The sequence below is a fragment of the Mobula hypostoma genome, chromosome 7 (genome assembly GCF_963921235.1).
Source record: "Mobula hypostoma chromosome 7, sMobHyp1.1, whole genome shotgun sequence".
NCBI classification, from domain to species: Eukaryota; Metazoa; Chordata; class Chondrichthyes; order Myliobatiformes; family Myliobatidae; genus Mobula; species Mobula hypostoma.
In genome coordinates, this window is record NC_086103.1 from 153431057 (window position 1) to 153458883 (window position 27827).

At 37.4% G+C, this 27827-nt stretch overlaps 1 protein-coding gene across 4 annotated transcripts in view; it reads left to right on the forward strand.

Moving 5' to 3' along the window:
• Positions 1–27827, forward strand: part of nbeaa (neurobeachin a) — an 868656-nt gene that overhangs the window by 729322 nt on the left and 111507 nt on the right. For all 4 annotated transcript variants that reach the window (XM_063054331.1, XM_063054330.1, XM_063054328.1 and 1 more), the window contains 2 exons: positions 8244–8384; positions 24214–24333. In XM_063054331.1, the coding sequence (XP_062910401.1) occupies positions 8244–8384; positions 24214–24333 (261 nt within the window). The remainder of the gene's footprint in view (positions 1–8243; positions 8385–24213; positions 24334–27827) is intronic.

Sequence of the window (27827 nt, forward strand, 5' to 3'; positions counted from 1 at the left end):
TCATGAAACAGCACCCATGCAGTCGTCAGTATAGCACAGAAAGATTTGGGGAGCATGAACTGTTCCACATAGACAATGAAAAGCAGGCATAGCTGGGCCCTGTGCTGTTACCTATGGCTACCCTTGAGTTTGGAGAAAGCAGATGGAGCCAAAGAAAACATCGCTGAGGGTGATGACCAGTTCTGCTAGAAGGAGTGTGATGGTGGAGGAAATTGGTTGGGTCTTTTGTCGAGAATGAAGCAGAGAGCTCTAAAGCCTTCTTGATGGGGACTGAACATCTGTAGTGAAAATGCAGTGGTCAGGGCCAGGGAATTGAAATCGTTGAGGAGATCGAGAGCATGAGAAGTGTCGTGGGTATAGGCAGGAAGGGACTGAACCAAGAGAGATAGAATAGAGTCGAGTTATGCGGACTTGAGTTCAGTAAGGCAGGAGCAGGCAGAGCCAATGGGCCTATCCAGACAGTCAGTTTTGTGGATCTTGGGTAGGGGATAGAAATGACAGTGCGGGCTAAGCAAATCATGAGTTTGGTGGCAGTGGATGGGAGATCTCCAGAGTTGATGAGATTAGTGATGATGTGGGAGACAATATCCTGATGGTCTGGAGTGGGGTTCTTTTCAAAGGGTAAGTATGAGGAGGTGTCTGCAAGCTGACACCTGGTCTCAGCAAGGTAGAGGTCAGTTCGCTACACTACAACTGCACCTCCTCTGTCTTCAGACTTAATGATAAGGTTGGGATTGGTGCAAAGAGAGTGGAGGACAGTGTGTACAGAGGAGATAAGGTTCAAGGAGGAGAGAGGATTGCTGAAGTCAAGCCATTTGATGTCTCGCTGACAATTAGAGATGAGAAGACACAGAGCAGCCAGAAAACCAGAGCAGAGAGTCCAAGAAGAACTGGAGGGTTGGAGGTAGGAAAAGGAGTTACCAGTGCAGGGTGATAAATTCTTGCCAAAGAAGTAGGCTGAGAAACAAAGACAACAGAAGAAGAGCTTGGCATTATGCTGGATCCGTATCTCACTGAGGTCAGCAAAAGAGAACAATGAAAATGCCCTTGCTCAGGACAGACCACTCTGTCTCAGAGAGGGGAATGTTAGAGGGAATGGCAAGGACATGGCAGTGATTAGAGCTGGGATGAGAGGGAGTAAGAGAGTTGGTGGTGTCAGAGGAGTGGAAGGATTGGAGTGTCTAGGGAAGGCAGGATGGGAGGAAGATGGAGTCTCAGGGACTGAGGACTCAGAAGTTATCTGCCTAGGTCACATCTACAAGGCTGAGCACCAGCAGCTGCAAGATCTTGTTTTTGAGATCATTCGAATACTGCATGTTTAAACTAATAAAATGTAGCATTGCAGAGGGCAATCTTAACAGTTCTGTTCTGGAAACGTCATAACTGAAGTATACAATGTTTATGGAACCTTTACAAACATCACAAAGGTAACAAACAACAGTCTAACACCATTAAGCTATAGTTTTGCAGTGATCACAATGTTTTCTGAGTAAAAACAATTTTGCTGGATGTCATGCACTGTCCCCTACCTCCAAGTCTATGTCCAGTCAAATGTTGACTTCAAATATGCTAAAAGTCACGTTGGTCATTAGGGTCCCAAGTAGCAAGTAAACATGCTAATGCAACATTTCAAAATGTTTCTGGCTCAGACAATGAGCCAGCAAATCAGAAGATAAACTCTGAAGAAGAAGATAAATGTCTGTTGGAGAAGCAAGGCAAGAAATGGTTGATGTGCTGAGAGTGGATTTAATATTCAGCATATAATGCAGCTGCTTGTGCTGTTATCATGTATTGTCATTCATTCTGGCTCCTTGTTTAGGGAAGACAAATTTGAAAAATGTATATCTCTTCTATTTAGATATTTTCATGGCTTCCCTGATCACTACCATTAAAAGTTCCCTCTCCTACCAAACAGTCCTCCAGTAGGCCCTGGCCTCTTTCTCAACCACAATTGCCTCACCATTGCCAACCATTTCTTTCGCCAGGGCTAAAATTACCATCATAAATGTTTTAAGTTCCAACAACTTATTTGCCCCATCTAGCTTTTCATTAGCTATCAAATTTTTACCTGCAATATAAATAATATAAAGCAAGTTTTGTTTAGCCTTTGTCTATTGCTGCCTTTTATATTTTGGTTGCCATGAATGTTCCTAGAGGAAATGCCTGCACTGTAGCACTTCACAGGACAATTTGCACAATGTCTTCAATCAACCATGACCTGATTTTTTAAAAAAAGTCAAGAAAGAAAAGTCAACCAAAACCCTCAGGATGAATATTCTCCTGGCAGAATGTCACTAAACCCAGATGCTAGCGTAATCATTCACCTATAAATTAACCCACAGTCATTTGCTGACTCAAACATGTAATTTCAAATCATCTTTAGTTACAAAGAGCACAAGGACATATTACATAACTGACAAATTAGAGCCAGTTAGGCTCCTTGAAGAAAAAATTCTTTCACAAAGTTCCAAGAAATTAAATCTGTTCTATATTTAGGACAAGCTCTCAGCAGATAGTCACTGCACGTTATTTAATTTAAATTATAAGGACTGCCTTTTTTTTAATCACAGGGACTGCACTGCATGCAAAAGGTCTCTGTGGTAAAGACTAATAAATCAAAAAATGATAGCAAAGACAAAGCTAATTACTGTCTTAAAAGTGCTAACTCTGGCAATTTTGTACACCTGTGTTAAATCATTTAACCCTTATGACTGGACTTCCTTATAGCTTTGAAAATATATTTTATTACTGGTTTTCAAATTTTATCAAAAGCAGTAGTTACCTCCATTTCTGTTTCTTAGGAAGGTTTTTGATAAAATCTTAGCTTGAAATCTACAGACTGAGCAGGGATGTAAAATCCCAAGAGATCCAGGGTAAAATGACAAGTTGAATTTACATTGGCTCAGTAGGTGAAAATGGATAGAAATTTTAGTGACTGATGGCTGAATATCTTGGTCTTCCATGATGTTCAGTATCACACTTTTTTTCCTGGTTTTTATCTGTGGTTTGGGAAAAATATAGGGGATGTGGTATGGAATTTGTTAGATGATACCAAATTTCGCAATGTACTTCATAGCGAGGGAGGAAGTTGTCAATTGCAGAAAGACGTTGATGGACTAATTTGGTGGCAAATGGAATTCAGTTTATAGAAAGGTCAGACATTGTGTTTGGGGAGGGAGTACCCATTAAATGATAAATAGTAAAAAGTGCAGAAGAACAAAGGAAATCTGGGAGTCTACTGAATGCTGCAGGACAGGAAGGTATGATGCTTGAGAAGAGGTATAGGATATTTACTTTGACTGCCAAGTGGACAATGTCATGCTTGAACTGTTCAAGAAACTAGTCATTTCTCAGCTGAAATAATATGTTCAGTTCTAATTACCAAAACTCAAAAAAATGATATTATTGCTCAGGAAAGGATGCCTGCGAGATTCACAAAATTCTAGGGAATTTTAGTTATAAGGAAAGACTGGCTAGGCTTAGTATGTTGTTACAAGAGGAAAGGTAATTTAACTGATGTATATGTATCTCGAGCAGGGCTTGGCAGGGTGAACAGAAGAGACCTATTTCCTTTAGCAGAGAAATCATCAACTGATGCAAGATGTTGGTTCGTTGATGGAAATATCAAAGAAGAGTTGATGAGTTACTGGAACTCACTACATTTACATTTAAAGGATTTTTTATTGAGGACTTGAGCTATTGTTATTACTTGTAAATCTGAAGAACTGGAAAGCAATATTAGCCTAAGTAGCTCTTTTTTTGTCTGGTATGGAAGTAAGGAGCTGAGAAGCTTCCTTTCTATATAATATTTCTATAGTTCTATAATTTTATCTTTTTATTTATAATTTTCTGTCATTGTAAATTACCTGTTTTGGGTTATTTTCATGGTTAATGTTAAGACCATTTCTCATATCAGTGACCGATTTGCATATTTGCTTATTGTGATATTTCTAGGCAACTTGAACTGGTGTATTTTTGAAATTCTTGGTCATTCAATATTAGAAATTTGCTGTTGACATATATGGAAATTGTAGAGTTGATATTCATTTCCGCTATAATTACCACTGAAGCACTCAAAGGATTAATGGCATAATTAACTTCTTGGTCTGACCATATACATACCAGGAAACACTATAATCTTAGATCAAACATTTACAAGAGTTTTTTTCAGTGTAACAGCATTTATCGTCATAAAATATTATTTGTATTTTATGGATCTAGGAATTAGATAGGAAATATGAACTAATAATCTACAGAATCTCAGTTTGAGGATTTCTAGAACAGTATGGGCCCTTCAACTCATGATGTTGTGCCAACTCCATATAACCCCCTCCATGATCAGTCTATAACTCTCCATTTTTCCTGTCCATGTGTCTATCTAAAAGAATCTTAAATATCCTTGTTGTATCAGCTCCACCATCACCCCTGCCCATGCATTCCAAGCACCTACCAATCCTTATGTAAAAAGAACTGCCTCTGACATCGCCCCTAAACTCTCCATCTCCACTCACTCTAAATGGTTATCCATTGCTGCCCTGGGATAGGGTGCTGCTGTTCATGCTATCAATGCCTCTTATAATCTTATGCAGTTCTGTCAAATATCCAGTCAACCTTCTTTGCTCCAATGAGAAAAGTCCTAGCTCACTCAACCTATCCTCCTAAGACTTGTTCTCTAATCCAGGCAGCATCCTGGTAAATCTCCTTTGCACTGTCTATAAAGGGTTTACATCCTTCCTTTCAGTTATTAACTATCAATAAAGAAAATTATTAATCTTGAAGATATTCTGTCTTTTTTGGGATAGCTCAACCAGTTCTATAGGATAGGCAATCAGTTGTCCTCACTAGGTTTGTTGTATATGTGACTTGAATGCCATGTCAAAGTCGTAGGCTTAACTGTACAAGAGACTAGGATACAGGAACTAAGAGTGGAAATGTGACTGAAAGGATTGCTCTGCTGGGAGCCAAAAGATTCAGTTAGTCTAGTGGACTAGTCCATTGTTATTCTACTTAATGCTTAAATTGGCTATTAAGATGAACATGAGAAACAGGAATGAGATTTAACCACAAGACCTCTCTCATTGACAATGTTGAACTATCTCAACTCCACTTCTCTGTTTAATTCACATACCGCATCTCTTGATTCTCACAAATTCCAAAGTCTGTCAGTTTGAATATGCCAATGTTGGAGCATTTTGGGGTAAAGATTTCCATAGATTTGCAGCCCAGTAAGTGAAGATACAGCTTAGAGACACTTAAATATCAGAACCCTTATCCTGTAAGGATATTCCCTAACTGTAGGCTCTCCAGCCAAGGGAACAACCTTTCAGCATGTACCCTAACAAGCTCTTTCACAACCTGTATGTCAATGAGATCACCTTTCATTCTACACTTACATCTTAATCATTAATGTCCAATTACCACAGTTCCACATTTAGCTGAATAAAATGCAGTTTCAAAAACCACAGCATCATCTTTTACAGAAACTAGCAATCAATATTAAATGCTAATATTGTCAATGGAACCACATTCCAAGACAGAATAAAATCGAATTCCTTTGAGTTATTTTCAAATTGAATAGTATTTAGGGAAATGTATCAAACCCCAGTGTGCTGGGAAGATTGTTGATAAAAGATCCATTTCTCGTTTTCTTTTAAATCTACATATCCTCAATATGTAAATATACTTATTTAGTTTGTGGTTGAAAGTATAACTAAAGGTAGCTTGTTTACTTAATGGACTTTGCATTTGTATTATTTAAATATAATACTAGGTCCTACAAAAATCAATTCAGCAAAAATGAAAAACATTAAACAGGATGAAATGTCATTGAAAATAATGTATTGTTGCATCAAATAAAGAAGTAGATTTAAGTGCATTTTAGAAGAGCATGCTACAGAAATCTTACATTTATCAAATAATTTGTGGAAGGATAAAGCATTTTAATTTTATTTAGTGATTCATTACATTGGAGTTCTTAAATATATTTAAGATATAATTTGAACGAAACCATTCAACACTGCTGTATGTCATGTAGCACCTTATATTTCTTTCTTTAGGATATTTTTATCTTAAAATCCACGGTATTTGATGGGTTGTTTCTCATTCGTGAGACATCACTGAAAAACACAGACATGTTTAACAATTCTACATTGCAGGATTTAGTTGTCAAGCACTGGATATAACCCAGGCCATATAGATAAAGCGGCATGCTGAATATGTCAAATACGAATTGTTGAGGCAAAATTTCAATTTTATTTGTTTTAAAAAAGTATGGAAAGCTGAATTTTTCAGGGCTGTGTCTTGCAGAAAGCTATTATTGTTTAATTATTAATCTATCTATTTCTATATATTTGAACACAGTTTTCTCTACAAGCTTTGTGGTTAAAATAAACTTTTATGGATTACTACTCTATGATGTAGTGGGCGAAATAGTATATGCTATACAACATTCTGGAACTTTTGTGGCTTTCGAGAAAATGCAATGAATAGTATATATATACCATGAAACAATTGATGTTGAATCAAATTTGATAACTTGCATTCCAGCTCATTCAAAGAAGATGTTAGTTTGTTCTCAATGCCTTTGTCGGTACTGAGCCCCATCACAGAAAAAACATTTCACAATGTAGATGCTGCCATTATTTATCTCTTCAATTAAGAAACAGTAACCTTGCAAAACTATGCTTGAAGTTTGGCTAAAATGAATCCTTAATGGATTTGCAGTAATAAAGATGATCAGAATCAGATTTAATATCACTGGTATATGTCATGAAATTTGTTAACTTTACGGCAGCAGCACAATGAAATGCATGATAAATATAGAAAAAAGGTTACATTAAGTATATATATATGTCTATTAAGTTAAAATAAGTAGTACAACAAAGCATAACAAAAAAGTAGTGAGATAGAAATTGGTTGGCAGAGGGGGAAAAAGCTGTTTCTAAATCGCTGCATGTGTGCCTTCAGGCTTCTGTATCTCCTTCCCAACGGCAACAGTACAAAGAGGGCATGTCCTGGGTAGTGGGGATCCTTAGTGAAGGACACCACCTCCCTAAGTCACCGCTCACTGAAGATGTCTTGGATATTATGGAGAGCAGTACCTATGAAGGAACTGACTAATTTTACAGGTTTCTGTAACTTATTTTGATTTTCTGCAGTAGCCACCCCTCCCCCCCACCAATTCCAGACGGTGATGCAGCCAGTCAGAGTGATCTCTGCGGTATATCTGCAGAAGTTTTCCAGTGTTTTAGTTGACAAACCAAATCTCCTCCTACTCCGATTGAAATACAGCCTCTGTCCTTCCTTCTTTGTAGGTGCAGCAATATGTTGTGTCCAGGTTAGGTCCTCAGAGATATTGATGCCTGGGAACTCTCTGCACTTCTGATCCCTCTGTGAGGATTGGTTTGTGTTCCCTCATCTCACGCTTCCTAAGGTCCATAATCAGCTCTTTGGTCCTTATGATGTTGAGTGGAAGGTTGTTGCGGCGACACCACTCAGGTAACTCTGTACACCCTTTCATCACCAGCTGAAATTCTGCCACCAATGGTTGTATCATCAGCAAATTTATAGATGGCATTTGAGCAATGCCTAGCCACACAGTCATGGGTGTAGAGAGAGTAGAGCAGTGGGCTAAGCACACACCCCTGTAGAGTTCCATTGTTAAAGTCCAGTGAGGTGGAGATGTTATTTCCAATTGCACAGACTGTAGTCTTCCAGTTAGGAAGTCAAGGATCCAGTTGCACAGGGAGGTATAGAGCCCTAGGTTCTGTAGCTTTTTAATCAAGACTGTAGAAATTATAGTATTCCATGCTTTAAATATATGAAGATCTTAAAAATGAGCTTTTTTGTCACATATGCATCAAACATACAGTGAAATGCATCATTTGCATCAATGGCCAGCATGGTCCAAGGATGTTCAGGGGAGAAGCCCACAAGTTTCTAGTCTTCAAACCTCTGGACTGTGGGAGGAAAGTAGAGCACTGCAGGTAACCCATGCACTCACAAGGGTAATGTACAAACTCCTTTCAGACAATGGTGGAATTGAACCCAGATCACTAAAGCTGTAAAGCATTATGCTAACTGCTACACTACCAATCTGCTGCAGTGATTTGAAAAAAAATACTGTTGGCATCTATTTCTATAATTGAAGAATAGACAATTTAAGAGAATCTGCATATTATTTTTCCAGATAATATTTAAAGCTAACATTATCTATTTCTTGTCTGTATTTTTTCCTTTGACAGCCTATTGGATCTTTGAACCCAAAGCGTGCTGTCTTCTATGCTGAACGCTATGAGACATGGGAGGATGATCAAGTTCCACCATATCATTACAATACCCATTATTCCACAGCTACTTCCACATTAGCTTGGCTTGTCAGAATTGTAAGTATCTTCTTTTGCATATTTTATTTTATTTTAAATTATCTGAATCAGTAAAGGAAGCAGACCATTCAGTCCAACTTCTCTAACTCAATGCACTCAGCTAATTTCTTCTGGAACTCGATGTGTATTTGGAAATGTCTTATTCAGATATGCTGAATAATCCATAAAAGTCTCTAAATCATAATTTGTTTTGTTAGTCCTACCAATTTAACCTCTTAACTTGTTACTAGTTTGTTATTAATTTTACCACTTGTTTTAATCATATATCAATGACCTTTTGATTATTTGGAATGGACAATTTGAATATTCTGTGCAGATGTACTAATTAGACAAAAATAACAAATATCACATTTTATTGTTAAATCTAAGAATTAATGTATGACCAAATATTATTACTACTATAGAAACAATTTATTGTGTTGCAGATTATAAATATTTTCAAAGTACAGTATATAAAATGTATGAAACTGCTCGTAATTTTGTTACAAATATTTAATCTATAACATTGTTCTTTTGAGTGGTTATTACAAAAGTTGTTCTTTCCTTTTTTGATTTTAATTGTTTTGCAATGGCATCATACAGGATCAAACAATTGAAGTAATCCATTATAAATTAAGTTCAATAACATGACATTTATATTAATTATTTTCATCTTCATGGAGAAGAAATTCATTTTTCAATAATTTGACATTCACAGTAACTTGTCACTCAATCCTTTTTGTAACTATTTCGGTGTTTAGTATTTACGGACATGCCTGCTTGGTACGTGAAATCCTTAGAGCTTACATTGAACTTTAAGGGAAATACGAGCTAGTGGTTTAGCAGTATTCTCAACATCCACAATATCAATTTTAAGCCTTTGATTTTTTTTAAACATTGTTAAAGTAGTCCTAAATTTCAATACGTAGAAGCATTACAAAAACTCTTTTGTGATAAAATTATGAAAGTTTATTTTTAAACAGATATTTGTAGTTAATACCATTAAGATAGAAATGAGATTGATACACTGAGTGTAACTGTATTAGAGGTCTGGACAGGCAGTCAGCCATATCTAATAAAACTGATTAGGTTGCACAGTTTGACATGAAATTACAAAATCAGATTAGACAACGACATAACCTTCAGGTTGCACCGCTACACAGATATTTTATGTTTTTTACAGAACATTCTTGGATTATTCTGCAATTTCTCATTAATTCTTCCCTTTAGTGAAAAACTGAAACTTGTAAATAAAGAGTAATACCTGATTAACATAAAAATAAAACCTACTTTCAATCCATATTTATCTTTCTCAAATATTAGTTTTATATGACTAAATGCAGATTGGTAAGAGTCAAAAGTAAAGTAAACTTCGAAGCCTTACCTACATTGACATTTCTAAAATATGTATAATACACCCAATTGATTGGAGGATTTATTTATTTTTGAATTCTCATTAGATTGTCTCACTGAAGTATTTTAATTAAGTGGTTTGAAGTTCATGAATCATACATATTTTTAAAAACTTAAAAAAAATTTAAACTGTTTGTAAGACCTTGATGTTGTTTTGTCCCAAGCTGGTTGGAAAAAAGATCCAACACTAATGTTATTAGCTTTTTCATTGAATTACTCACAATGTATTGGTGGTTTTATAAGATCAAGACTTATGAACATTAGGATGCCACTGTTGCATCAGTGAGGAGTATAAACTCTGCAACCAGCAGTCTTTTGGTGTGAGTTCTTAAGAATCTCGGTACATAATGAGTTTCAAAAATCTGTTACCTATCTTCTTTATGATCTTCAATCATAAAATATTTAAGCAAAATTGATCTTCAAATTAATGGTTGGAAAATATTAAGCTATGAGTGTGCAATTTCCAATATGAAGTAAAACACAGAAGCAGAACATTTATGTTTCTCTTGATAAAATTGTTAACTTTAATGAACATAACTTCTACTAAAATAACTAATTTTTATAGAATAGACGGGGGGATCAGTGGATGGTGATGTACTTGAATCTGTGGAAGGATTTTGTTAAGGCTTTTTGCATGATTTCAATGACTATCAGGGGACATGAACTTGGATGTAATACGCTAGTAGATTAGAAGTTGTTTAGTAAATAAAATGCAAAGAATAAAAATAAATATGTTCTTCTCAGGTTGGCAGGCTGTGCTTTATTGATCTGTACGTGGGCTCCAAATATGCCCAATCAATATCAATGACTTGGCGGAGGGAATCAAATGTAACATTTCTTAGTTTATTGCTGAGAATGAGAATGCAAAAGCTTCAGTGAATATATACAACATAAGTGTGGGCAAAAATATGGGAGAGGAAGTAAAGTGTGGAAAATATGAGATTATCCACTTTTGTAGAAACAGAAATGCTGAGTATTTTTAAACCATGAGAGATATAAAAGTTTAAAGAGACATTAGTGTCCTGAGAATTAACCCACTGATGCAGCAGGAATTTGAAAGGCAAATTGTAGTTTCGACTTTATTATGAGAGGATTTAAGTACAACAGTAAAGTTGTATTTCTGCAATAACGTGGGATTTGGTGAAACCACATCATTAGTGTGACATACCATTTTGATATTCTTTCATAAAAAAACTGATGTATCCAGCCTTAGGGGGATTGAAGCAGAGGTTCATCAGACTGGTACCTGGAATCATAGGTTTGCCATATCAGAAGTAATTGCATAGGCTAGGCCTCAAGTTTAGAAGAATGAAATATGACCTCATTAAGACATAACAATGCTAAGAGGACTTGACAGAATGAATTGAGGAAAGTTCTTGCCCTGGATAAGGAATCTAGAACAAAGGACTACAGTCTCAAAATTAGAGATTGACCATTTAGGATGACAAATAACTTCAGCTGCAAGATGCTGTATTAAAAATAGAAATCAATCAACTTTGGGGATACAGGGATAGGAAGGAAAATTGGATTTGAAGTTAGTCATGATCTTGTTGAATGGTGGAGCAGGCTCAAGGGACCAAATGTCTTACTTCAGCTCTAATTTCTTACATCATTATTTTCTAAGACAAATAAATCATCTTTTCCTCTTCATGAAGACACTTCCCCCCTCCAATTCCTTCTCCTGATAGTTTACAAGACAGTTTAAGTTCAAGTTTATTGTCATTCAACCATATACGTGTATACTTCCAAACAAAACAACATTCCTCTGGACCAACGTACACAAAACAGTACATATAACTCATATGCAAAACATATAGTAATATTACCACAAATAAATTAACAAATAATAAGGTGCATTTACAACACAAGTTAAAAAGTAAACAGTATAAAGCGACTGGCACTTCATACGTGATGAGACTTGGCTGGTGGCAGGGAATTCTCATGGCCTGATGGAAGAAGCTGTTTCTCATCCTAACAGTTCTTATGAACTCTAATATCTATTGTATCTTCTGCCTGATGGTAGGGGGTCAAAGAGATTGTTAGACGGATGGGCGGAATCATTGACAATGCTAAAGACACTGCTTTATGCAGCATTTTTGATAAGTATGTTGGATGGGTCCAACTCTCTTGTGACACTCACCCACAAGCTCACCCACAAGTTCACCGAAGCTCATTCTTAGGTCTACAGCAAATTGTGTTATTTTATTTTATTATTGGTTTCTTCCATTGGAATTCACTCCATTGACTTCACTGAAAAATACAAAAGATGATATTAGTGTATTTAGTGTTTCCTGCCTGGTTTGAACTTACAAACATAAGAAGTACAACAGGAGTAGACTATTCAGCTTTTCATGCATGTGCTAACATTCAGCATGATCTTGGGCATTCTTTTATCTCAGCGCTCTTTTCTTTTACTAATTCTATTTTCCTTGATTTCCTTAATTTACAAAAATCTGTTCCTAATATTTCTTGCCTTTCCTTTTCTTGCCACAGGAGTCCTTGTGCACTCTAATATCTGCTGAACTCCATTCTCCTCTCTTCCAACCTCTAATGTTTTGTTTTTATTCCACTAAACCTGGCCTTGATATTCTTACTTCCTCTTTGCACAACACTAAGTCATTCTATCTCACCTGAATTTTCCTTGCCATTACAAATGGTCTTTTTCTTTCTGATGCTTTGGCATGTTTTATCATTGTGTTATGGATTTAATTTTGTTCTGGGTATCTTCATTTACAGAGTGCCTGCAGCAGTTTGCAACGATAGTTAAAAACTGATGCAACTGCAAAAGGTAAAATGTAGACCAGGGGAGTTTGTAATTTGTTTTAATTGGTATGTCCATTAGATATATATATCTTCCTTACCTCCTAAGTTGTAAATTGTTGTTGAATTATAACCATGAAATCAGAGTCATTATCTGCAAAATCATCCACATAGGAGGTTATTGTAAGAAAAAATAATCTGACTGACAAAGCCTGTCCTAAAACATCCTTATTTGGAATGGTAATATTATTTTTGCAGAAGGATTTTACAGATCATTATCATTACTTTATGTTTAAATCATAAAAATTCAGCAACATCCAGGTCAAGGTGTCAAAATAGAGAAATATAATTGTGAGTTTGCCATTGATGTGGTAAAAGTTAGACTGACTTCTTTTCACTTATCCAAGAAGTGAAACCCCGTATTTAATCACTGCCATAGATCACTTGATAATCAGATATTTGATCAATGATATTGTTCAGTTAGTAAGAAGTGCAGGATACACTTTGGAAGGACTAATTTAAGATACTTGCCTTCTTGGATCAGGATATCTGGACACAGAGTACAAGAGCAGGGAAGCTAAAGTACAACTTCATAAAGCAGTGGTTAAGCTTTTTCATCACACTGGGACAGTGCAAAGGGCTTTGTCCACGGTGTTTTCTGGGATGGAATGTTTCAGTTATGAGGAGAAGCTGGATAGGCCCAATTTGATTTACATGAAGCACAGAAGTGTTGTAGGTGGGAGGGGGTGATGGGAATCTGATAGGGGTATACAAAACTGAGGGGCATAGATAGGGTACATTGTATGAAACATTTCCATTTAGAAGGACTATCTAAAATGGCAGGCATTAGTTTAGGTAAGGGTTTTGAAGAATAACCTTTTCACTCAGCCAATTTTTGGAATTTAGAATACACTGCCTAAAAAAGGAGGGAGAGAGAAACCGGGGAATTATAGACCGGTTAGCCTAACGTCGGTGGTGGGGAAACTGCTGGAGTCAGTTATCAAGGATGTGATAACAGCACATTTGGAAAGCGGTGAAATGATCGGACAAAGTCAGCATGGATTTGTGAAAGGAAAATCATGTCTGACAAATCTCATAGCATTTTTTGAGGATGTAACTAGTAGAGTGGATAGGGGAGAACCAGTGGATGTGGTATATTTGGATTTTCAAAAGGCTTTTGACAAGGTCCCACACAGGAGATTAGTGTGCAAACTTAAAGCACATGGTATTGGGGGTAAGGTATTGGTGTGGGTGGAGAATTGGTTAGCAGACAGGAAGCAAAGAGTGGGAATAAACGGGACCTTTTCAGAATGGCAGGCGGTGATTAGTGGGGTACCGCAAGGCTCAGTGCTGGGACCCCAGTTGTTTACAATATATATTAATGACTTGGATGAGGGAATTAAATGCAGCATCTCCAAGTTTGCGGATGACACGAAGTTGGGTGGCAGTGTTAGCAGTGAGGAGGATGCTAAGAGGATGCAGGGTGACTTGGATAGGTTGGGTGAGTGGGCAAACTCATGGTAGATGCAATTTAATGTGGATAAATGTGAAGTTATCCACTTTGGTGGCAAAAATAGGAAAACAGATTATTATCTGAATGGTGGCCGATTAGGAAAAGGGGAGGTGCAACGAGACCTGGGTGTCATTATACACCAGTCATTGAAAGTGGGCATGCAGGTACAGCAGGCAGTGAAAAAGGCGAATGGTATGCTGGCATTTATAGCGAGAGGATTCGAGTACAGGAGCAGGGAGGTACTACTGCAGTTGTACAAGGCCTTGGTGAGACCACACCTGGAGTATTGTGTGCAGTTTTGGTCCCCTAATCTGAGGAAAGACATCTTTGCCATAGAGGGAGTACAAAGAAGGTTCACCAGATTGATTCCTGGGATGGCAGGACTTTCATATGAAGAAAGACTGGATGAACTGGGCTTGTACTCGTTGGAATTTAGAAGATTGAGGGGGGATCTGATTGAAACGTATAAGATCCTAAAGGGATTGGACAGGCTAGATGCAGGAAGGTTGTTCCCGATGTTGGGGAAGTCCAGAACGAGGGGTCACAGTCTGAGGATAGAGGGGAAGCCTTTTAGGACCGAGATGAGGAAAAACTTCTTCACACAGAGAGTGGTGAATCTGTGGAATTCTCTGCCTCAGGAAACTGTTGAGGCCAGTTCATTGGCTATGTTTAAGAGGGAGTTAGATATGGCCCTTGTGGTTACAGGGGTCAGGGGGTATGGAGGGAAGGCTGGGGCGGGGTTCTGAGTTGGATGATCAGCCATGATCATAATAAATGGCGGTGCAGGCTCGAAGGGCCGAATGGCCTACTCCTGCACCTATTTTCTATGTTTCTATGAATGGGTGATGGAGGCAGATATTCTCACAATATTTAAGAATGATCGAGTCAAGCACTTGAACACCAACACATTGAAGGCTTCGGTAACAAACAATGTCCTGGAGGAACTTAGTGAGCCAAGCAGCATCTCTGTGAGGAAAAGAGTTGTTGACATTTCGGGTCAAAACACTGTACAAGGACAATTCCTTTCCTTCCATAGATAATGTTTTGACCTGCAGAGTTCCTTGACCCATATTGTTGCTCCAGATTTCAGCATCTACAGTCTCTTGTGTCTTCAGAAATCTGTGTTTTCTGGTTTTAAATCTGTTATTTTTCTACTGTTATTTAATTTATAACAGCCTATTTCTGGATGACAGCAACATTCAGAAGTATTAAAACGTTTTGACAGCTTTAAGAGGGGCAAAAACTGTCACTCTGAGTTTTTAAGAGTTTTATGGGTGAAGCTTGTTCTAACCTTCTTTCCTATCTAAATTAATGTCACAGGAGGTCCTGGTGTCATCCAAAGCCTTGCTACCATTTAGGACAATCTTTACCAATATAACCAAATTTCCAGCAGTGGTCTAAATAATTACATAGTATCAAAATACTTAAGCAGCATGCAGTAGTAAGCCCCACTTAACAAAATCAAGGCCAAACTACAGCTGTTGCTAATTGCAGGTTCTCTTAATCATAGTCAGTAATGAAGCGAAATGTTCATGCTGTAAATGGAATAGTATGTCATAAAATTCATTTAAATATGAAATTTGCCCCAAATGAAATTTTGACAACGAAATCACCTTTTGGTTCTTTAGGAAAATGTGATGTCGCACGCGCAAACACACACACACACACACACACACACCCACCCCTCAATGGGACAAAGTAATAGACTTTTCTCTTGCAACAAAATATAATCTACTGATGCATTCTGGGAATAACCATATATCAGACTTATTTAGGATACATAGATATATTAAAAAGTATCCTTACCTGTCCAAAAAGTGAAAACCATTTTCACTTAGTTTACCCTCCCATTTGATTTATTGTAAGTCCTCATGTATTTGTGTGGTTGTTTCGAAGACGAATTCCTTAGCTTTCATTTGTGCATTTTCTTCCTCTTTTATTTCTACTTATTGTTGTTTTATATTGGATGAATTATTGAAAATGCAATAGTAATAGCCTGGAGGATTAGTTATATCAATTGTAACTTTCACCAAGAAAATATACTGCAGATCTTTTAATATGTTACAAGTAAACTTCCTTCATCTTGGCTGATGATGAGTTGGAGACTGCTTCGTGTAAAATTTTATTTTAATTGCCTGATAATTGCCAGATATATGTCTCCAGATGGTACATTGATAAACTTTAGGCCTAATTAAGCAGCTGGGCTAACATAAATTTTGTAGTAGACAAATCTAAGATCATTCATAGTAGCATAAAATTTATGGTGTAGTAATAAGTTAATCTCTGTTCACTGTGGAAATCCCAGTACTCTATAATTTTGAGCCTCCTGTGCTCCTTTAAGAACAAGAAATAACAAAAGTATGCAAAGAGTATCCACTATTAAAATATGGAGAAGAAAATTGCCTGAATCTGCTTTAAATAATTCACTGAAAATTTTGTGTCAATGTGAAATGGCTATCAACAAGAGTAATTAACTACGAGGTTTCTCTTCTTGGATAAGTGAAAAGAAGTTAGTCTAACCTTTACCATATCGATGGTAAACTCACAATTATAATTCTATATGCAGTTTTAACATCTTGACCTAGATTTTGCTGGATTTTTACCAACATTTCTCAATATGAGTGCCAGCAAATTTCTGGATGTGCTTGAATATGGAAGTCCAGAAGTTAATGACTGAATTCTACTAGTGATTTTTCAGCTCTTCTCTGCGGTGTACTTCCCATAAAAAATCATTGGCAGAACTGAAGCTTGGTGAGGTTCCTCAATATTGAAAGCGCAGTACATCAGGATGCATCAAGACCAGACTTTTAATTTGTTGTTTTAAAGTAGTGGTTCCTAAATATTTTCAAGTTACTGCCCCTTTGGCTCCCGGACCACATCCCCAGCACGCCCTCTCCTTTTTTAGACATTACATGAAAACTATAAAACAGTTTTGAGTTACAATGCACTGTTAAAGAAAATAGGGACAGCAAGTACAAGGCAGTGACAAATAATTGTAAAAATTCAAATCTATTTAAGCCCCAAATAAAATAATTTATTTAATTACAGTAAAAACAATTTTAACAACAATTTTAGAGCATAAATTACTCGTCCAACTATTCACTCCTTCACCTTTTTCACCTTTCAATGAGATGGACAGATTTGGTGCAGTGATATCAGCTTCTCAACATCAGGCTGTCACTCAGAAGGAGTCACAGATCCCCATGTTCAGTAATTTGAAGCCTGAAAGTTTTGCTTTGAAAGAAGTTGGCCAACTGCACTTAAACTGCACTCCACGAAATATGCTGTTGGAAAGGCAAAAAGTAACATTTTGACCTTTTTCAACAGTGGAGGATAGTGTTCAGAGATTTCTTTCTCAAACCAAAAGTTGAGATAAATTTTGAATCTTGGCTTCAGCTCAAAAATCATTTTATAGCAATATCAGTTCTTCTTCCATCCTTCCTGTTAATTCCTCATTACAAATGCATGAATGGATATAATACACAATCTGGAATTTGGATCAAGAGAAGATCCTGAAATCTCTCAGTCATGTCTTTATGCAGCTCACTCAGGTAGGCACAGTATACTTGAAGATCATCATCTGGTATTCCTTCTTTTTCTTCCAACTCAGAGAGGCTCGGAAATTGGAAGAAGTTGCTGTGTCCAATGTTGCACGTAAATAGAATTAACTTGGACAGAAATGTGGAGATGACTTGATTTGACTGACAGATTCACATCATTTCCTTACAATTGAAGATTTATTTCATTAAACTTTGGAATAATTCTGAGAAATAAGTAATGTTATGCCTAATATTCTTGAGTTGATTGCAGAATGAAGCATTTGAGTCTTCAAACAACTTTATCATGATTTCAAAAAGTGCATAAAAGCATCTCAGGCAGTTTCCTTTTGAGAGTCATCTGACTTCCATGTGCAACGGCACGTGTTCAGATTGTTCATCATTCTCAATACAAAGCTCTCGAAATAGTCAAGAATTGAGAGCATAAGACCTGATTTTGTTTACCTCTGTGATAATAGCATTTAATGATTTGTGCAGCCGATCACTTAGGTTTTTTGCGACAAGATGTTGTCTTTGAGTTTTACAGTGAATGATAAATATGTTGGTTTCAGCTTTTCTCAAGAAGGTAATAACCCCACAATGGCATTCTGTCATTGATGGTGCCTCACCTGTTGCACAACAAGAACATTGAGTGGAATCTTCTTCTTTTTGAAAAATTGCTCAACAACCCAAAATTTTGAGTCCCATTCATATCTGTTTCTACAAACGATAGTTCCCTTGAACTAGAACAGTAAGGGAGGTTCTGAGTATGGTTTTGCAAAAGTCACCAGCCCAAATAATTAAAGGTGCAGTTCTTCTCCAATGATGGAGCTTTCCAGATTTAGCAATGAGCAATGATATGTTGTATGAAGCATATAACCCATCACTGTTTTGCTGTGAAATGCTGACAAACATGTTTTGAAGTGTTTTCCATTTTTGAAAGTTTTCATGAAATAACTGAAAATATGTCAAGTTCTTGTTTACTTTATCAGAGTGTATTCTCTTCAATTGTCCAAGGAGCCTGGATAGTTTCATTGCCTCATTTGAACAAAACTATTTCACATAACAGGCACATTAGCAGCCGTTGGTTGTTTGGTGCTGTTATATAACTATATTTCAGATACCTCACACTATGCTGTCTATACTCTTTTCTCATTTGGTCTGATTCTGCCATTTTTGTCATGGATTAATGACCACGGTCAATCACCTATTGTTTTAAATCCAACCGCAAGTGCTGCTATCAAAGGGCGAGTTATGTCATCATCATAGCTCAGGCAAAACCTGACTCTCTGCCTAAAGGAACATAAAGTGGGGCAGCAATATCTCATTTGGGTTATGGACCGGAAAATTGTGGTCAAGACCATTCGAAGGACAGATTCTGAACTTTACCCCATTGAACACCATACCTTAATTCACAGGAATCACGTCATTGCACAATTAGAGTATAGGATCGTACTAACTAACGCTGTGCTACAGGAGTGAACGGCAATAATGCGTGGGCTGGATCTGGAAATAACAGAACCTCTTCAGTCCAGATTTCTCATGATATTGCAAGTACAGAAGTGTCACATTGCTTTTCAACAAATATAGCACACCTCAATCAAAATCTAAGAGGATGGTGGGTTAGCAAGAGACAAGGAGATTACATGATGATGGTAATCAGGGAACTTTGGATCAAATTAATTTTTTAAATTAAGCCTGTAATCCCTCAGCTACTCCTTTTGCTACTGAGTCCCCTCACCTCTACCTTTATCTTTACTTTTATCACCCCCTTAGAAACTCCCACCACTCCTAAGGAGATGATATTGCCCACTTTGAGAGCCACTGCTTTAAAGGAACCTTGCCGAAAAAGGTATTATGGATTCTTGGTAACATATGTATCCTATAGATCTGGAAATCCAATTTGCCACAAATGGGATTGCAGAAATAAAAATAAATAGCAAAAATTATCTGTTATTTAAAAAATTATTTTAAATTATTTATATGTTTTAAGTGCTTCATTTGACGATCTTTATTTCAACACTCTTAAAATGTTAACACTTAATTGTGTTTATTAAATCTTTGTAAATGTTTCTGAATGTCATAAGAATGCAAGTAGTTGAAGCAGAAGTAGACACTTTGGGCTGCCTCTGCCACTATAAAGGATCATGGCTGGTTTGATGCTGACAACATTTTACTGACTGTTTCCCAAAATCCTTGTTCACCATCCCTACCCCCACCCCCCACAATAGTTCACATATCTACCTATCTCAGCCTTGAATATATTCAGTGACACACAGGCAGAGGTTTGCCAAAATTGACTACCCTCCAAGACCTTCCTCCTATTCTCCATATTACATAGGTAATTTCACTCCACATCCCCACCCACCAGAACCAACACTGTCACCGCAGTAATGTAGCAGTTAGAGCAACGCTATTACAGCTCAAGGCATCAGAGTTTGGAGTTCAATTCTGATCAAACTTTTGTATGGTGCTCCTTTCCTTTTTTCCACTCTAAAATTGTACAAAAAAAATAATACACAAATCTTGCTTAAAATGTTGAAAAAAAGTTTCATCTTTAACTTTATGAATTTTGGAGATCAGTTCATCTTCTACTCACTTAACTATCCACAGTAACAAAAATTTTGACTAGGGGTGCCCAAACTTTTGCATACCACTGTATCTTAAACCTATATCCTCTTGTTCAAGCATCAATCCCTTGTGAAAAAAAGTCTACGTGCACTCTGTCCTTTGTGATCTTGTGTACTTCACCATCATGTCACTCTTTAAACTCCTATATTCCAGGGAATAAAATCCTGGCCTATGCAATCCCTCCTTGTAACTCAGGCCCCCAAGTCCAGCCTACGTCCTAGGTTAGATTAGATTATGAGGACACGCAGTCCTCTTTTGTTGTCATTTAGTAATGCATGCATTAAGAATTTTTATGCACTCTTTCTCATTTAATTACATCTTTCCTGTAACAGGGTGATCAGAACTGTACACAATATTCCCAAATGCAACTTCACTAATGTCTTATATAATTGCAACGTAGCTTCCCAATTCTTATACACAGTTCCCTGACTAATAACACCAGCGTACCGAATATCTTTGTCACTACCCTATACTTGTGATGGTATTTTCAATGGAACAATGCACTTGCACTCCTGGGTCTCTCTGTTCCTACCATTTACTGTATAAGTCCTACCCTGGTATGATCTACCAAAGTAAAATACCTCACGATTATCTGGATTGAAAGCTAGTTACCAATTCTCAGTTGACATACCTAGTTGATCAAGATCCCCCAGTAATTTTTAATAATCATTTACACTCTCTATAACACTGCTTGTTTTAGTGTCATCTACGAACTTACTAATCATGCCTTGCACACTTCACATCTAAACCATTTAAATAAATTACAAACCGCAAAGGTCCCAGCACCAAACCCTGTGGCACACCACTAGACACAGCCCTCCAGTTTTAGAGATAACTTTTGACCATCATCCTCTGCTTCCTACCACTGAGCCAATTATGAATCCAATCTGCTATCTTTCCTTGGATCCTATGCTAGCTAACCTCCCAGGATAGCCTATCATAATGGACCTTATCATATAGACAACATCCACTGCCCTGCCCTCATCCATCCTCTTGGTTATCTCCTCAAAGAACTCCAAGAGATTTGTCAGACATGACTTCTATGCACAAAGCTGTGTTGATTGTTCCAATTCATGCACTATCTCTTCAAAGTTTGTAGACCTTATACCTCATCTTCTAGAGCCACCTTCTTGAACTACTGCAGTTCTTGATGTCTAGGTATACCACAATACTGTTAGGAAGTGAGTTCAAGGATTTTGACCAGCAACAATGACGAAAAACAGTGGATTCTGGTTCATTGGGACCAGTACATTTTAGCCTTTTTAAGCAACTGCCCCAATTAGCCGAAATTTCGTGGAAATAGTTTTAAAAAAGTATAAAAAGAGACAAATTACCATTTCACTGAATAACAATTCATGCATTTAAAATGAAATACGGAACAGATTAGAGCACTACTAATAGCTCTACAGTACTATAAAACTGTGTTAGTTCTTAATAGTTATCAACAGAAGAATTCATCCCAAGTACACCGCTGTGTTCTTTTGATTGACTGTAAATGAACAAAATCAGCGGAGACATCTAGCGGAGGCACAATGCTTTTGATGATTGCATCCACCAAATCTTCATTTTCATTGTAACATTCAAGATGATTGTTGATACCTTCAAGTTCTTCATAGGTCCTAACTTGTTGAAGTACTGAAATCATTGAATTTTTACTCCTGGTTGTTTCTGGTATCGCCAAACCTGAATTCTTGAAACCTTGGTGAACAAAACGGTTACGAATTGTCTTACTGAATTGCCCTTCTCTTGTAGCCATGTTGTGTGTATGGTTAGTCCAATTCAGTTGCCGGTCAATGGTTGGTGATAGTGGGAGATTTGGTGATATGCTGTCATTGGATGTTAGGGGGTGATACCTATATTTTCTTTTGTTGGAGATCATCATTGCCTAGCAGTTATGTGGTGCAAATGTAACATGCCACCTATTAGTCTGGACCTGGATATTATCCAGGTCTTACTGCATTTGGATGTGAATTAAGGTATAGTTTGGATGTAGTTAGTTAATCCATGTTTGAATATGCTGCTGCCAACTCTTACCTTATGTGGTAATCACGTATGTGGTTCTCATAGAATGCTTTTAGGAAATCCAAATATGCTCCTACCCAAAAACTTGAACAAGACAGTCAAATATTATGTTATTTTCATAAAACCTACCTAATTGCATTGTGATTTGCTAAATGACTTGCTACTTCTTTCCCAGCAATGGTTTCTACACTAACTCACCGGTAAGGTTCCTGTTTCTTTTAGAAAAAAGTGATATGTATGTGATTTTCCATTCTGCCAGGTCCATTCTAGAACCAGGAGAACTTTGAAAGATCACAGTCATGGTATCAACTCTCCTGCAATCATTTTTTTTTAAAAGATCTCAGGATCTTAAAAACTGTGGGACTTGTGAGCTTTAGTCCATTAATTTGTCCAGTATTTTTTTTCAAAATGATAACAATTTCCCTCACATCCTTTGTTTCTGAAGTTTTTACTGTTTTTGGGATGCAAACAGTAAATTGAACATGAACAGATATAATATATTTATTCAAGTGTATTGTCAATTCTTTTTGTCCTTATTTTCCATTATTACTTTCTTATTCTCATCCTCAAGACAAATGCTTATCACAGCTACTGGCTTCCATTTCATTTGCTTGTATTCATACTTCTTGCTTTTTACTCTCACAATGAGCATTTCTTCCTCTTTACTCCCTTCCCTATCATTCTTGTCAGATTATAAAATTTTGCCATTCTTCTGGTTAACCACTCATCTTTTTATTTATTTATTTAGAGATACATTATATAACAATTTAATGTTAAATTTAACTTCCTTAATTAATTGTTCTTCTTGTGGACACAAGAGGTTCTGCAAATTCTGGAAATCTTGAGCAATACACGCATAATGCTGGAGGAACTCAACAGGTCAAGCACCATCTGTGAAGGGAAATAAGCAGTCAAAGTTTTGAGTGAGACCCTTATGAGTCTTAATGAAGTGTCTCGGCCTGAAATGTCAATTTTATATCCTTATTGCGAAGTTTCTATTTGTCATTGGAATACATCTTTGTAGAAATCTATGAAAATTTTCCTTAAATGTGTCTAATTTCTTATCCAACTTTACATTATCTACAAATCTAGTTTAAAAAATTTTCATGGCTCTGATGCTAACCCAATTCATGAAGCTATCCCAGCAGATCACTTCCAGAATAAATGCCAATGTCTCATGATTTGAAACCTATTTTCTTACAGCAAACTTAAAAGCACACATGTAAACTTCTGATTTTATTAAGTTTGTAAAAATGTTCATATCCAGTGATTATCAAATTTGCAATTTTGCCCCTGCCTAGGTCTTTGGGTACCAAATAGGCTATGGCAACTCTCTTCCTCTCTGTTCCCCTGCAGACACCAAGAAATTTTAAGAAATACTGAAGAACTGACTGCTTTGATAAATGGCACAGCTGAGGGCAGGATTATATTGAGAAATGGCTCAGCTGAGAAGTTTCCAGACTTTGTAGACAATGATTGTAGTAGTCCACCTCTTGTGCTGCCATTTACCTTTGGCTCTGGATTCTCTGGGCCAACAAAATTAGTCTTCTGGTTACAGAAAGGATAAATTTGTGAAAAATGTGAACATTTAGAGCAGGGTTTACTCAGGAATGCAGAGGCTGTTACCTTCTGCTGTATTATTTGTTTGCATGTCTGGATGAGAGGTCTTTTATGCAGAATTCTTCTTTCTGTCTATTTGAGCCATGAACTACATGTCTTTTGTTGTTACATGCTGATATTAGTATGCGCCATGTCATCATTAAAGTTGTTTGATATTGCATATAAATAAGGTAATGAGGCAAATAGAATATCCAGTATATTTGAAAATGATTAAAGATGATAATGGTCATTCTGTAATGTATGTTTACTTCTATGTCAATGCCTTCTTTCCAGCCTCAGAAGTAATATTTTATTGATCAGAATTTATATTGCAGTTCTGTACCAGTTAAATTCACACAAATATAACTTTTTTTAGGAGCCATTTACCACATTTTTCCTTAATGCAAATGAAGGAAAATTTGATTATCCAGAGCGAACATTTTCTTCTGTCGCAAAATCATGGAGGAATTGTCAAAGAGACACTTCAGATGTGAAGGTATGTAAAATGCTGAATGTTTTAAGTATTTTAAGGCTATTATGTTACATGTTCTTGTTCATTTGTATAGATTGATGCAAACACAACAAGTGGATTATTCTTTTCATCACATTCTGCCTAATGACACTTGAACATACATTAATGCCTATTGATTTTAATATTTGTTGGGAGTGAGAATATTAATACCGTTTTCCCCTAATATTGGAAATAGTGTGTAAGAGTGGACTGCCAGAACACATTTGAAATTTGGCTTTGTGTTACTTGGTAATGTGCAACATTGAATAAAAATAATACTCCATGTACAACCACTAACTCCAGGAAGTTTCGTGACTTCCTTCGAAAATAATATCTTTCTGCAAAGTTCCAATGGATTTATGGAAATCGTGCTTGACTGGTCTATCGGAGATTTTTGAGGTTGCATCTTGTAGAGCAGGTGAGGGATGTGCTGTATTAGAATTTTTAGAAGAATCAAGATAATGTCCCACAGGAGGCTTGTGAATTGGTTAGGATACATGAGGCTAGTGAATTAGGTTAGGATACATGAGACTAGAGTAATTTATCAACATAGAATGGAAGCAGAGAATAAAAAGATTTTTAAAGAGAAGATTAAGTTTGTGATCAATGGAGAGCTGCAGGAATCATTGTTTGAGCCCATACCGTACACAATACATATCAATGATTTGTTTAGCAAACCAAATATAGTATTTCTAATTTTGCTGCTGACACAAAGCTAAGTGGGAAAGTTAGTTTTTATGACGATGCAACGAGGCTGCAGGGGATATGCACAAGCTAATTAAGTAGGCAATAGCAACTCTAATTATCAGAGTGTGGAAAGATGATAAGTAAATAGAATTGCTGAGTATCTGTTAAGTAGTGAGATATTCTGAAACATTGATGCTCAAAAAGCTGAGGAGTTAAGAGACCTTTCTTACTGGTGGATATGAGTACAAGTGTAAAAAACTCAGTGCAATTATGTGGGGCCAAGATGAAGCAATATTTAGATTGTTATGTACTGTTTTGATCTCCGTACCTAAAAAATCAATGACCTAGCTAAAGAGGGAATATTGTGAAGATTTGATTTATCACAGTAGTTCTTGGGACAGTGAGAAGGTAAACTTGAAAGTTTGACAGAATGAGAGATGATCTTGATGGAACCAGCAGAATTCGTAGTGATCTGAAAAGGTAGGTAAGAGGTGAATGTTTCTCTTGAGTGATTTCTAAACTAAGGAGTCAAAGTAGTAAAATAACCCATCTGGAAATGAAATGACAAACAATTCTCTCAAAGTGGTGTGTCTATGGCACTCTGGAGGGTTATGATGGTTCACTCATTGATGTTTTCTTGGAAATTATAGCAACTAAGGTATATGAGGAGACCACAGGAAAATAGTATGAGGTAAAAGATTAACCAGGGTCTTAGGAAATGGTGGAATAGGTTTAGTGGTCTGAATATGTTCTTCTACTGCTATTTCTTATGAGGTTATGGCTCCTTATTTTAGATTGTAGAATTATACAGCAAATGATCAGGCTGTATGGCCAGCTGTGCTGACCATTATGCCAAGTTAAACGGCACATCTGCTTGCATGCAGTGTATATTCTTCGATTCAAATTGCAAAGTAAATTTATTACCAAAGTACAAATATGTCACCATATACAATCCTAAAATTCATTTACTGCGTGAAGTTCACCGATAGGGCGAGTGAAGATATCCCCACTGGTTCAAGAGTTTGATGGTTGAGGCTATCATGATAACTGATAACAGATAACTGTTCCTAAACCTGGTGCTGTGGGTCTTGAGGCTAATGTGCCCTCATCCTGATGGCAGCAGTGAGAAGAGAGCATGGTCTAGATGGGGGGGGGGGGGGCGTGCGGTCCTTGTTGATGGAGACTGCTTTCCTGCAACATAACTCCCTGTAGATGTGCCCAGTCATGGGGAGGGCTTTACCTGTGATGGACTGGGCATATCTACTATTTTTTCCAGGATTTTCTGTTCATGGGCATTGGTGTTTCCAAACCAGGCTGTGATGCAACGAGTCAATATACTCTCCATTATACATCTATAGAAGCTTGTCAAAGTTTTAGATGTCATGCCAAATCTTTGCAAACTTCTAAGGGAGTAGAGGTGCAGCCATGCTTTCTGCATAATTATACTTACGTGCTAGGCCCAGGACGGATCCTCTGAAATTATAACACTGAGGAATTTAAAGTTGATGACCTTCTCCGCCCCTAATCCCCCAATGAGAACTGGCTCATGAACCTCTGGTTTTTCCCTCCTGAAGTCAATAATCAGTTCCTTGGTCTTGTTGACATTGAATGAGAGGTTCTTGTAGCATCACTGAGTTGGATTTTCGATCTCCCTCGTATATGCTGATTCATCACCTCCTTTGATCCAGCCTGCGACAGTGGTGTTGTCAGCAAACTTAAAAATGGCATTGGAGCTGTGCTTAGCCTCACAGTTATAAGTATCAGACAAGTAGAGCAGGGGGCTAAGCATAAAGCCTTGTGAATCCCCTATTCTGATGGAGATTGTGGAGTACATGTTGTTGCCATTCTGATCTGACTGGGGTTGGAGACTGAGAAATTGAGGATCCAATTGCAAAATGAGGTATTGAGGCCTAGGTCTTGAAGCTTACTGATTAGTTTTGAGGGGATGATAGTATTGAATACCAAGCTGTGATCGATAACGAACATTCTGACGTATGCGTCTTTGCTGTCCAGATGTTCCAGGGTTGAGTAAAGAGTCAGTGAAATGGCATCTGTTACAGGCCTGTAGTGCCAGTAGGCAAATTGGAGCAGATCAAACACAAAATAATCTGCAGATGCTGGGGTCAAAGCAACACTCACAACACGCTGGAGGAACTCAGCAGGTCGGGCAGCATCTGTGGAAAAGATCGGTCGACGTTTCGGGCCAGAACCCTGCATCAGGACTGAAGAGGGGAGGGGCAGAGGCCCTATACAGAAGGTGGGGGGAGGGTGGGAATGAGAAGGCTGGTAGGTTCCAGGTGAAAAACCAGAAAGGGGAAAGATGAAGGGGTGGGGGAGGACAAGCCGGGAGGTGATAGGCAGGAAAGGTGAAGAAGGAATAGGGGAAAACACAATGGGAAGCAGAAGGATGTGGAACCATGAGGGAGATGATAGGCAGCTGGGGGAGAGGGCAGATCAAAGTTGTTTCTCAGGTAGGATTTGATGTGTTTCATCAATAACCAGTAAGGCACTTCATCATATTTGATGTAAGTGCTACTGGATAATGGTCATTGAGGCAGAATACCAAATTCTTCTTGGGCACCAGTATAATTAAAGGCTGCTTGAAGCAGATGGGTACCCCAGACTGCTGAAGCAAGAGGTTAAAGATATCGGTGAACACTCCATCCAGTTGATCAGCACATGTCCTTAGTACTTAGCCAGGTACCCCACCTGGGCCGGATGCTTTTTGTGATTAAACCCTTCTGAAGGATGCTGTCATATCGGCCTCTAAACTGAAATCACAGGGTCATTGA